At 33.3% G+C, this 13,907-nt stretch overlaps 1 protein-coding gene across 1 annotated transcript in view; it reads left to right on the top strand.

Annotated features, from left to right (window-relative positions):
- Positions 1–5,795: 5,795 nt before the first annotated feature.
- The window catches only part of LOC143239217 (tether containing UBX domain for GLUT4), a 36,240-nt gene continuing 28,128 nt past the window's right edge, over positions 5,796–13,907 (top strand). The window contains exons 1-4 of the mRNA XM_076480109.1: positions 5,796–5,942; positions 9,769–9,824; positions 10,289–10,498; positions 12,900–12,966. Coding sequence (XP_076336224.1) covers positions 5,856–5,942; positions 9,769–9,824; positions 10,289–10,498; positions 12,900–12,966 — 420 coding nt within the window. The 5' untranslated portion in view covers positions 5,796–5,855. The remainder of the gene's footprint in view (positions 5,943–9,768; positions 9,825–10,288; positions 10,499–12,899; positions 12,967–13,907) is intronic.

Here is a 13,907-nt window from a genome sequence, read left to right as displayed (position 1 = left end):
AGATGTCATATACTTGTACTTCACTCGTCATCTGTTAGTGTGCTGTTTTGGTGAAGTTTCTGATTGACATTGAACATCCCAGAGGATTATCTGTACATCTTTAATTGAGGTAGATGTCCCTTTAAGATATTTGACTCAAAAAAAAAAGTAATGCCACAGTAACCAGAAGCTGGGATTTTGTTCATTGTGAGAAGAATTTAGATTGAAAATTGCATGATCCACTACCATTTTTAGACAAATTTACAAACCAAGGAGTTATACTAGAGTAACCTATTCAGTTCTCCAGATAAAGAAACCAATCCATCAAAATGCAACTTTTAATATAGTTTTTCAAACAAAAAGGTATACAAACTGTATATACTATCATGCTTTCAAATGTATAAAAATGTAGGTTCAAGAAGATTATTATAATTAACAAACTATCAAAATTCTTACATTGAAACTTGATATTACAAAGACTGAAATACTACCTGCTTATCTTGTCTTTAGGTACTCATTTTGGTTTGGTTTGTTTCATTTGGAATTTCACACAAAGTTACATGAGGGCTATCTACGTTAGCCATCCCAATTTAGCAGTGTAAGACGAGAGGGAAGGCAGCTAGTTGCCACCACCCACCGCCAACTCTTGGGAACTTATTTAACGTTGAATAGTAGGATTGACCAACTCATTATAATGTCCCTATGGCTGAAAGGGCGAGCATGTTTAGTGCAATGTGGATTCGAACCTGCGACCCTGGATTAAGTGCCTTAACCACCTGGCCATGCTGGGCTCACTCATTTTGTTTCAGCATTCCTTTCATAAAACATGCAACTCCTTTCTCTAACAAGATACAATATGATAGGTTATTGATATACTTTGGAATTATGACTCAAAAAGAATTAAGAATTTGATCTTGATAATTATTTGTGTGAGGTATTGAAAAAATTATTATTTAAAGTGGGCGTGACAGTGTGAGTACTTAGTATTCCTAAGTAACGTTGCAAATGTTGGCACATTTATTATACCAGTCAATGCAATCACCAAAAGTCCTCATACCTGATATTGAAAACCAAGATATATATATATATGTACAAAGTTGTCCCCCCATGGTACAGCGGTAAGTCTACAGAGTTACAAAGCTAAAATCAGGGGTTCGATCCCCCTTGTTGGACTTGGCAGAAAGCTCGATGTAGCTTTGTTATAAGAAATACACACATATACAAAGTTAACTAACACTACATCTTTGTTAAAAGAGAAGAAAGGAACAAAACATTAAATCTAAAAATATCTCCAGTGGGTTTTGTGACTTCCTCCTCAGTAGCCAAGAAAAACATTGGTTTTTTGATATCAGCAGTTATAACTGTTTCTCCAGTGGCAGCCATTTTCTTTTAAAATCTAATACGAACATTCAAGATTGTGATTTCTCTTGTGGGTGCCATTTTGGATTACTCATCCGATTTTTATATCATAGGAAGCGGTCCCTATCTCCACTTTTCAATCTGCCCCAGTGAACGTGCATTAAAAGTAGGCCCATCAGGTGATCCCTGAAATCTGACTTTAATGGAAGTACCTGTGTTGAACATTTTCTCTCTTTTTTTTTTGCTCGGGCAAGTAAACCTTGACCCCTCCTCCTCACACGTCTGTGGCCTCACGTTGAGTAGAGGTAATCAATTCGTTAAGTGTCTTCAAATCCCTGTCACACCAAACATGCTCGCCCTTTCAGCCGTGGGGGCGTTATAAAGTCACGATCAATCCCACTATTCGTTGGTAAAAGAGTTGGCGGTGGGTGATGACGACTAGCTGCCTTCCCTCTAGTCTTACCCTGCTAAATTAGGGACGGCTAGTGCAGATAGCCCTTGTGTAGCTTTGTGCGAAATTCAAAACAAACCAAAATAAAACAATCGTTAAGTGTCGTACTTATAATGAAGAAATATAAATTGGTCACGAATTTGAGGCTTCTTCTCAACGTCTACTTATGAACGCAAGTGAATGGGTTTTAACTGTGAGAAAACTAAGGACCTGTCACAATTGTATTTCTAACGCACCTCATGCCAAAAAGGCAGGTTAAATGCTTCTAAGTAAACGTATATCTCAGGACGTCTGGTATGGGTATTAACACTTTTACTAATAAAGCAGAGAACAACGTTTTGATCTTCTTAGGTCATCTTCAGGTTAACCTCTTTGGAACTGCTGGTAAAGTGGTCAACCAGTTATGAAGCTGAGCTTAGCCTATTACGGGTAGTTACTCGCAGTATTAATACTGCTAAAGCTAAAACTGAGAACGTGTAATTCAGTAGTTCGATCCTCAGGATTTCTAGTTCAGGGATTTCATTATGTACAGAATATGTGTTGCAGTGTACGGAACATCAAGTTTTAAAATATCATTTGATTATTGTTTAATTTTTTATAATATAACCGTATTTCACAGTGAATGTGTTATAAGAGTGACAGTAAATCCCTTAGTATGGGTGATGGTTGTTATGGTGGTGCTGATTGGTTGCATTCCCACCGGTCGTTAGTTCAAAGTTAAACCAGTAGATAGTTGTAGTAGCTTAGCAATAAATGCAAATATATGTGTGTGTGTTGTTTTTTTTCTCATTGCAAAGCCACATCGGGCTATCTGCTGAGCCCACCGAGGAGCATTGAAACCCTGATTTTAGCGTTGTAAATCTGTAGACTTACTGCTGTACTAGCGGGGAGCAAGACAAATATCAAATTCGTAATTAAACTAATTCTTCACATGCTTAGCATACAGAAATTAAACTAATCTTTCATTCATCTAGGCTACTTTTATTAGTGACTATAGGAGACATAAATTAGCAGCTTAGTGCTGCGTATTATGTTCAAATCATTCTCAAACTATCCCAAACAGTATTATCATGCCTGATGGTCAAACTGTGACATTAAAAAAACAATAACATAAAATCACTTTACAAGAAGCACAACAATATTTCAGTAACATTTGGGAGAGGGGAAATATGACTCATGAATCTGTTAGTAGTCTAGCGACTTAAGGTAGTCTTATTGGCTAAACCTACTGACTTGATTCAGAAAACTCCCACGTTTTATCTTATTCAGAAGACTGTTTCGTAGGTTGGACCCATCTTATTCATTCACAAGACTGTTGCCATACAAACGCATCCTGATAAAAGCAGAAGGAAGGCAGCTAATGATCACCACCCACCACCAACTCTTGAGCTACTCTTTTACCAATGAATAGTAGAATTGACTGTAACTTTATAATACGGCTGAGAGGACGAGCATGTTTGTTGTGACGGGGATTCGACCACGACTCTCAGATTAAGAGTCGAGCTCCCTAAGCACCTGGCCATGCCGGGCCTTTTTTTAAAACATTTTCTGTTTGTGACAAGTATTAGGGAAATATTCAACGATTTCTGTTCTCGGAAACTAACGACACTTTTACCAAGTCCATCAGATGTTATGTAGTCGTATATATAAATTTCGTATTTTGATTAATGCGTAGCTGCTTCTTTTATTTTTGATTTTATTTCAGAAGTTGGTATAAAGCCAATGAATGTTGAACGTTTTGCCAACTTTTGATATCCAAAACTGTAAATATCTTGTCTATTTCATGATTATGAGAAACCCACTTTAAGATAACCTAAGAAAACTGAAACGTTGTTCTGTACTTTATTTTAATTAAAGTTTTAACACTCATACCAGCCGTCTTCAGAATACATCTTGCCCGTCTGTCAGCTTTCTCGCTCGAGAAGTATCTGGCATGGCCAGGTGGTTAAAGCACTCGACTCGTAATCCGAGAGTCGCGGGTTCGAATCCCTGTCACACCAAACATGCTCGCCCTTTCAACCGTGGAGCGTTATAAGTCACGGTCAATCCCACTTTTCGTTGGCAAAAGAGTTGGCGGTGGGTGGTGATGAGTAACTACCTTCTCTCTAATCTTACACTGCTAAATTGTGGTGAGCTAACGCAGATAGCCCTCGAGTAGCTTTCAAAAACAAATTCAAAACAAACCAAAAAGAATTATTCGTAATTTATAAGTGATAAACTATAAAAAAAGCAACATGTTAACATCGCCTACTGTCAACTTTTAGATTATTCTTTACTAATGAATGGTGAGTTTGAACAATAAATTGTAATAGCTCCTATGTTAAAACGGCGATCATATCTGATTGTCTGATTCTAACTTGCAATCCATATGCCGATTACCCTTGCCACCAGGAAATGTACAAATAACGTTTCAAACTCTTACTTCTTACCGACCGCTCAGCTGGTGAATTTGTATACTGAAAGAAATACTTCTTCGGTCGCGCCACCTGGCATACAAAATATATATCTGGAATGCTGTTTTATAAATTTCTTTGTTTGACAGTAACAGAGATATCGAAAAACCAGCCTACGTTCTAACATAAAATTTAACACGATTACATCAACGGTGGTCCTCAACTTTAATGAAATGGTACAGTAATCAGTGATGACGAGAAACCCACTTGTTGAGAAATTTATATGCAAAATATGCAAAAACGAGCCGTTTTTGCATAGAAATGGTACAGTGATCTTCAAAACCTACGACATAGCTAAAAAACGTTTCTCCAGACTGATAATATCCAAACAAGAGCTCAGCCTATTGGCAGATGTAAATTGAAGTAAAAAAATTATTACTTTTTCCTCTCTCACTTTTTTTTAATGTATGGCAGTTTCTATGAAGGAATAGGTTTTAGCTTCGGGTGATGAGTTGTTTTAATGGACATCATGTTTTGAAGTTAGTGATTCGCCATATTGTTTCTGCACTCTTCAACTTAAAGTACAACATTTTGATGCAAAATCATCGTCATAACTTCAAGCATTGGTGAGCTAACCTTTCTGATCCCAAAATGAGAATAATCAACAAATTTTTGGATATTACGCTACCTACCGGTTCTTTACTTTAGCAATGTTTTTCTGCTAAACTGAAGGTCTTGGTGACTTTTTAAATCCTCTAAAATTTAAGTTAGGTGTTTATAAAAGTATCTTACATTGTTTATAAGAAATTTTCATACTATTATGAGCGCTACAAAAGATGCGACGACCATTTTTTCTCTACTCATCCATACATAGTACTACCATATTTAGTGAGAATTAACTTGATTTTGTTTTACGTTGACTAGCGTAGTTTGTAGCGTAAGCTTATAATAAATTACAAAATATAAAAGTGTTTAAACTTGTAGAAATGCTATAGAAGGAAGTAAATTTATTATTTATGTCTTAAACAGTCTGGACTTTGAATTATTTTCACCGTATAGTTTAAAAATAAGCCACTAACTAACGAAACCACAACCCAATTCAATCTAAATTTCCAACCAATCCTTAAATAGTTAATAAAATACACAATACAATGTAATCTACAGTAAAGCTTAAATTCACATTAACGCATCAATGTAAAATTTAAATATAAACTAGTCTCTATTTAAATTTTGTATTGTTTCATCAGTGTGGATTTAAACCCTAAGTAGTTGTTGATTTGTTAGTGCTTAGCTACATAATGAGTTATATGCACTTTGCCTCGAATTACAGATTTTAGTAAATCCCTAAACTTACTATTAACTTGCCGTGAGATTTTTAAATAAATTGCAACGTATGAAAAATGCTAGTAGACAAACTGTCTATAATTTTCAGAATATTCCATCAATCACTTTTGTCTTCAAGAGGTGTATCTGCAATATTCTAGTAATCAAGAATTTCACCAATGTAATTTATTCTCAGAAGTATTTACTTGTATACCGATGTTAAGCTGTTGAATATTTTATTATTATTTAAGATATTAGAAATCTGAAAAAAAGTATTATAAATTCAAATTATATGAATAATAATATGACAGTATTTCAGCAGAAGATGACACTGATATCGATAGTTTGAAATGGCTGCTTCTATGTCAGTAGTTGTGTTGTGCCCGAATGGTAGGCGACAAACTCTCAAAGTGTCGCCCAACACAAGTTTATTACAGGTATTCTAAGAGTTTAAAAGTATTGTTATTATTTTATTGTGTAATATTTTGTGTTAAACTAAGTCGTTAGTATAACACCTCAAAATGTAAAAAGTCATTGAGTTGTGACGTTGTAACGACAAGCCTTAACACACCTGAGTGAATAGGCTGAAAATATATTGGAATTAGATGACTGTTACTATCAGTGTATACATATCTTATATTTTGTATAGAACAATACAGGGTTGCCGTGTACTAAAATTAATATTCTTTAACTTATTTATTTGTTGCTATTCTCTACATTTAATTATCTTTGGTTTCCTCATATTGTAACACGCGAATATTGAATTTCATATAAGTTACCTTACGCGTACTTCTCAATCTAATGAGCATCTTGAAATTTATTTCAGTTATATTTCTTAAATTTTATGCGAACAAATTATGCAATGTTATGGTATCACTGTCGATAAACGTTATGTAATACTATTAATATTAAATTTGTCATTCATGATATGTATATATATATATTTGAAGCTACAATTAATTTGAAAAGAAACAGTACCCGAAAATATTTGAATTTAAATGTTATATTTGTAGGGTAAGGAATGGTGAAGTTACAGTTATCTAATTGAACATGTAATAGATTTTTCTAACATTAATGGTTATCATGTACTTTTGAGTAACATTTAGACCATCTTGTTTTGATTTTTTTAGCATTCAGATGTATAAAAAAGCTAACATATTCACTGTAGGGAAACCTAAACGTAACTGATTGACCAACTGTTTCATGAATGTAGGAAAACTTGTGGACTTGGTGTACTTTTATTTTCAGAAATTTTTTACGAGATACTACATAGAGTATTTGCTAAGAAAATAACATCAGTTGAGGTTGGGGAGAGCTCAAGTCCATATTTCTGACACATTTGTCATCCACACCTCCTTTAATAAATCGGGCTTCTCGTGTGTCCCCTCTTTTGTTTTTTTAATAAGTGAAAGAGTAAGTTAAATGATGAGATGCACCATATCTTATACCTTGTTGGATGAACATTTTTTTCTTTAAAAATATATTGAAAAATCCTTGTGCATCTTCCAAGACAAAAGTGATGGGTTAAGATAAGAGGTTGGCTTAGGGTCTACTCAAAACAGCCTCTCATACAAATCATTATCTCATTACTTGTCAATTACAAGTATTTTCAATGGCATAAAACATTCAGTTTAACTAATATTTTTGATATGCTGTGGTGAATATGATGTATTTGACTGTATTTACTCATTAGGTTGAAAAACAGTCAAGGTTACATCAAGGTGTTGATTGATGAGTCAAAGTTTTACATGCGGTAATACACAGATATGCATTAAAATGCTGTATTTATTATAGTAATTACTCATGATGTTTATTAATAGAAAATGTTAAAATGTTTAATTTTGTATTATTGCACTGTTTGCTTCACTTGCACTTCCCAAGAGATCAGTTTTGTTCCTTTAGGGTAGTATGCCCCAACACTTGGAAACTAGACCAGTTAACTGAATTACAGGATATTAGGGTGAGAGAAAGCTTACTTACATAGTTCAATCATACTGGACCTTTATTACTGGTGGTGTGCCTTAGGGGCTGTTATTTTGGCCTTTCGGTTTTCATTTCATAGTAACATTAAAGTCTATCGTATTTTTAGCTGTATTGAGGATTTCATTGTACAATAGAATTTCTTATAACAATGGATTAGTTATCAAATGTTTGATAGGACCTCTTTTAATTATATAAAATGCATGGAAGTACATATGAATTGTCATAAATTGTATAAAAAGTTTAATGTAGGTACTAATCCAGTCTGTGACAGTAAAACAAATATCTTGGCATAATAGTAAATAAGTCACTCAGTTCATCAAAGCTAAGTAGTAATGCTTATAGAGTCTTAGGGTATATTTATAAATATATAATTATAAGTAAGAAATAGCGAATTGGATAACTACTCTACCAAATAGTTTATATAATTTCTAAATAACACTACTAACAGGCCTAGTATACAAATACCCATCTTTTCAGTAGAGGCCTGTTTGTGATCTACTTTTAAAGGTTGGAAGTAGTTCGTAGAAAAACAGTTGGGCAATGCTGAGGATGAAATGGTTGTCATGGAGACAGGTTAAGGTGTTTTATTTTTTCTTAAAAAAAGAAGGAATTTCATTGAAGATAAGTTTATCTGTAATCACTGGGATAGGATATAGCCCCCTGGTGTCTTTGTGAAGGTGATAGGAAAAGAGGAAAAAAGTTAAAGATATGGAAAAAGCAGTTAAGATGTTTGTTTTCTGTAATTGTGACTGGCTTATGATCTCAGTTGCTTTGCAGATGAATCAGTGGTTTTCTCAAAAATAAAGGTGACATTAGCAATTAAGATTTCACTTTTTGTCAGAGTGAATGGATAGTCTGGAAGGGTCATGTAGCCTACTCTTGATGAAATGTTATGATACATGAATTACATTAACACCTGAACTGAGTTGATTGGTAGGTGGCAGTCCCAGAGGTTGTGCCCACAGACACTGACCATCCACATAGTGAACAGCTACCTCACAGAAGATGTAAAGTGTTCATGCTGTTATCAGTGTCTCTCTTGGTGTGTACTTTCTTTTTCACTTCCCGTATTTTGTTCTTGAAGATGTACCCAATAGTGCCAAGCAGGCTGGCTATGTTGACATGTCACTGAGTGGAGGGGACACTTTGTCGTACATTGATACAACTAGAGGTGGAAACAATACAAAGAATGTTAGTTATTAGTGTCTGGCAAGCAGGCTGGCTATGTTGACATGTTACTGAGTGGAGAGGACACTTTGTCGCATTACTGATACAACTAGAGGTGGAAACAATACAAAGAATGTTAGTTATTAGTGTCTGGCAAGCAGGCTGGCTATGTTGACATGTTACTGAGTGGAGAGGACACTTTGTCGTACATTGATACAACTAGAGGTGGAAACAATACAAAGAATGTTAGTTATTAGTGTCTGGCAAGCAGGCTGGCTATGTTGACATGTTACTGAATGGAGAGGACACTTTGTTGTACATTGATACAACTAGAGGTGGAAACAATACAAAGAATGTTAGTTATTAGTGTCTGGCATAAATTCCTTTGCCAGAGAAGCATTTCATTGGTTGGAAGATATGTTTTTATCTATTGGTCAATATGTATCCACCTCTATAATGGCAGCCTCATTCTAATAGCTAGTGACTTGCTATCACTTGTTTAGCTTGTTAGGAAAGATGAGTCTAGGAACATAAGTTCTGAACATGAGAACAATTACCATATTACCTGAAAACAGTACTGCTGTTTGTAAATACACTGAAATATTATGTGAAGTTTTAATTTATTTCATTTGCTACAATTTTTACATTATAATCACACATCTTAGTTTGAAGAAATTATTCACTATACGATATACAAAATTTTGTGATACAAAGGAGCATTGCCTTGTAGTTTTTATATAATGATATACCCTGATACAAATGACTGATGTCTTTCAGTTTCTACATTGTTATGGCGTACGTAATTGGGTGATACAAATGACTGATGCATTTCAGTTTCTTCTTCAGAGACTGCTGTTGTTTAAGTACTTCAGTTCACAGATACTGCTGTTTGAAGTGTAATGCACTTGCCAGAGTGATTAATAAAAGTATGTAATATGATTAGTATCAAAAGTGCTTGAGAACTTGTGTTTTTATAAGTGTTTTATTTAGAAAACATATCTTTAGTTGGACATTTTATTTACATCTTTAAGTTATAATTTTTTCATTGTTTTAATTTATATAACTTATCTTTACTCTTCAAACTTATTAGTGATGTAAAATTATTATTTTTAGGTTTTGGAAGAAGCTTCGAAGAAACAAGGTTTTGAAGCGCAGGAATACGAACTAAAGTAAGCCTAACATGTCATACAACCTTGTTGGGTTCTGGATTAGTTATCCTGTCTTTTATGAAAACAATAAATCATAATTTATGTTCTTTTATTTGGTTTTTACCTAATTTAAGTCTTTATTAATCCTGGATATCTGATTTTGTATTAAATAAAAGATTTTTCTGTGTTTATACCATTAAGAGCTCTTCTTTGACCTCTCTTTCAACTTCAAATTTTATAGTCAAGGTTGCTGTGTAATAGTAGTATTTCCATGGCTAAATGAAGGATTTTCTACATATGATGTACCAATGATTATTTCTTGCATGATAAACTATAGATGTAATGATTTTTTGCCTGTGTAAAAGTAATTTACATTTCAGTGTGTAGAATGTTTGCTTTTGTAAGGATTACTCCTTTGTCTTTGTTTCATATTGTAGTATCTATATAAATATTTGTGATGGTAATTTTAGTCGTTATTTTTTTAGACACCGTAACAAACGTTTAGACTTGAGTCTTAGTGTCCGTTTTTCCAATCTTCCTAATAATGGTCTTATTGAAATGTGTCCTGCTTCCAAGCTACGTACAGATGGTGTGGTTACACTTGGACTACAGACAGAAACCGGAGAGAGACTGTTACATGACTTCCAGTCATCAAAGTCTCTTTGGGATATTATTTCTTATTGGATAAAAGAAAGGTAAAGTTCTGAACCATTTAGTCAGGTATTTTTAGATATGTTTTTCAGGATGTTTAAATATAAGAAATGCAAATTGTAACATTATATTGTATAATAACATACAGTCATTCAGTTTAGTGCTGCTTTTAACAAGTGTATTATGAAGCATATTGTCACTTTTCTTAAACTGTATCTAAATGAAGCATGTATGCATATTTATCTGTTTTGACGTTGAAATGTTTGAGAAATTAGAAAACTGTTTTTCGTTAATGAAAAACTTTCTGATCCAACGATTGCTGGGTTTTCTTAAGTTGTTTTTTTTATGTAATGTGTCACAGTTTCAAGTATATTGTTGAAATACTTGACTGTTAAAGTTATTTGTTTTGTAGTTTGTATACTGATAAAATAAACTGTTTTTTTCATTTTGTGGTTTTCACCAAACATCAACATTGTTTGTTCATTAGTTATAGGACACATTATAGTTTTGATCAGGTTTCTGATGTCTATTCAGTTATACTTTACATTGCCATGAACTGTTGTTTCATTGTAGTAAAATATTAAACTGTACATTTCTTCATTATTATTTATAAAATTTTATAAAGATGTTCAGTGTCACATGAGTGAATAGTTGTTGCCATCTCTTTAATGGAATATAACACTTGATGACAATGAGATAAACACAAGAGGACCTGTCAAGGCAGTCTCATCCAAGTTTAAAAATACACAAACTATCCCCTGATTCCTGATGATGAGAAGCCCACTTGAAGATGACCTAGGAAGGTCAAAACATTCTCTGCTTTAATAGTAAAAGTGTTAATACCCATACCAGCCATTCTGAGATGCATGTTAATTAATACCCATACCAGCCGTTCTGAGATGCATGTTAATTAACACCCATACCAGCCATTCTGAGATGCATGTTAATTAACACCCATACCAACTGTTCTGAGATGCATGTTAATTAACACCCATACCACCCGTTCTGAGATGCATCTTTCCTAATTGTTTAAATATTTATACATCCTTTTCTTGAAGTTTACTTATCTGCTACATGTGATGGGAAGCTGTTCCAAAGACCACATACCCTGCTATAAGAGTAATACTGTCCGAGTTTAAGGTGGTTTTTCAACCCTTTTCCTGTACTTCATACAACTTCAAAACAAGTTGAAGTAATAGATATGATTTAAATAAATCAGTTACCTAATTTCTTTTCATGAGAACTTTCAACTTACATCTTCATTCTGTGATTTACAATAAAAAAACAAGGTAAAATTTTCGCTTGAGAGTGGAGATTTTTAAAAATCAAATTTAAAAAACTATTTGGATTACATCTTTAAGATTTTACATGGCTGAATAAATCAAAATGAAGTTTTTGCTTGAATTTTTTCAAGGAAATCTATGACCCGAACTGGAAAGACCTACATGAGTTTTCATGGAATGATCCAATAAATACTTGTATTATAACTATCAGGGCTAACAAACTGGGAAAAATGTCACTGTTTAGAGGCTAGTCAGTAGACAAGGTGATTAAAGATTTGTTACGTGTGATGTACATACAAGTAGCACCAGTCCTACATATTATCTTAAGATAATTAATCCATAGAAGAGCCCTATAATTACTTGATGTATTGCAAAATTAACATTGGATGAAGTTTTATTAAGTAGTACAATATTGCATTCATCCGTATGTTTTTTCCATATATACTATTCACCAAACTCATATTAATCTTAAAACAGTTTCTCCAAATTGTTTTGTTCTCTGGTCTTCTAGTTAACAGTTTGAGGTAATAATTTAATATGAAGGAAATTTATATTTAAAAGAAGATATTATCTGCATTACTCAGGAAAATATTTATGAAACAAATGCTCTTAAAATGGTGTTTCTCGGAGACTGTTTGGAAAGGTAAAATGAGTATAGAATGTTTATTTCTAATCATCTTTATCACTTATTCCATAAAACTTAACAATTTGTACAGTTTTGATTATCGTTTCACTCATTAGTTTCTTTAATACACACTATAATAAATATTTGAGTGTAACCCTTACTTATGCTTTTTTAATAGTTGTCTTATTTTAACACATTGGCTCCCAGACGATCCACAGGTGGGTCGTGATAGTCTTCAAGTAAGACTCACTGATGACTCATGCTCTATTTTTGTTTGAAAGGTCCACTTATTGGGACAAAACAGTTACATGTACAAGCTCCTTTAAAAAAAACAATTTTAAAATGACTAGTGGGACTGTGGAAAGTATCGGCAAAATAGACTTGGGAGCCAATGTGTTAAACGTGGTCTGCTTCCAAACATGTCCCAAGTTGTGTTTAGTAGATAATGGTGCACATGTATAACGTGCATCTTACATTATGTATGTATGTATTTGTAGAGTATTATGTGTAATTTGTCATACTTTTTTTTACTTACAGGGGTGAAAATGTTATCCAAAGTGGATCCAGTGACGGAGAACCTATATGTCTGTATATAAGAAAAGAAGTAACAAAATTTACCTTCATTTCTATTTACCAGTCAACTCTTTTTCAGAATTATTAAAATTAAAGATTTGAGAGTGTAACTTACAAGTGCTGTTAGTTGACTCAAAATTTTATTATTCATGTACTGTGGATAGTCTCAGAATAATGAGTTTATAACGGCTTCTGTGTGAGTACATCAGTATCTGTGGATTAATGTTAATGGAATAGAATAATTTCTGTGATAATTTTACAGATGTTTCTTTGCAATGTTTGTTGTCAATACTGTACTTCTCTATCTTTAGGTTTAATGGTAGGTTTCTGTAAGTTTAAGTATTGGAAGTATATATTTGAAGAGATGTTTTTCTCACACTTCCAAGCAACAAAATGGATTATTTTTATTGTAAGTTTGATGACGGTAACTCTTTGCGAATAGTGAACTCTACCAATTAATCTAAGATTCGTAGTTCTCTAGCTATACATGAATGAGTTAATTTTCTGTTAAGAGTCCTCTACTATTAACAGTAGATGTAACTCTTGTCCCCTGCATCAGTTTTCCTTTTATTGGATATTGTTGCACTATTTTAGTATGGTATCAACTGGAGTGTTCATTTTCTTTTCAAACAACTTCTAAGTTCTTGCAGAACTTCTACAACAACTGAATTAGGTTTACTAGTTTTATCCAGTTGTTGATGACCTTCCAACATTCAGATTTTAAACTGTGTGAGGTTTGTGTCCCCATTGCTAAAGAAATCATCTTTTCTTAAATTCTTTCAATCTTATATTCTGTGAATAGTGTATTAATTATTGTAGTAATTTTTGTTGTGCATTGATTTATATTACTAATTCTAGTAAGTTCTGTATATAGGTTTGGCTATATTAATTCATAATTTACTCTCTAGTTGTGGGTTTGGATTACACACCTCCATTTATTTTTCTGAATCAAATCAGCACAACATAACACAA

This window comes from Tachypleus tridentatus, chromosome 13, assembly GCF_004210375.1.
Source record: "Tachypleus tridentatus isolate NWPU-2018 chromosome 13, ASM421037v1, whole genome shotgun sequence".
In the NCBI taxonomy this organism is placed as follows: domain Eukaryota; kingdom Metazoa; phylum Arthropoda; class Merostomata; order Xiphosura; family Limulidae; genus Tachypleus; species Tachypleus tridentatus.
This window is presented reverse-complemented; position numbering and strand designations above follow the sequence as displayed.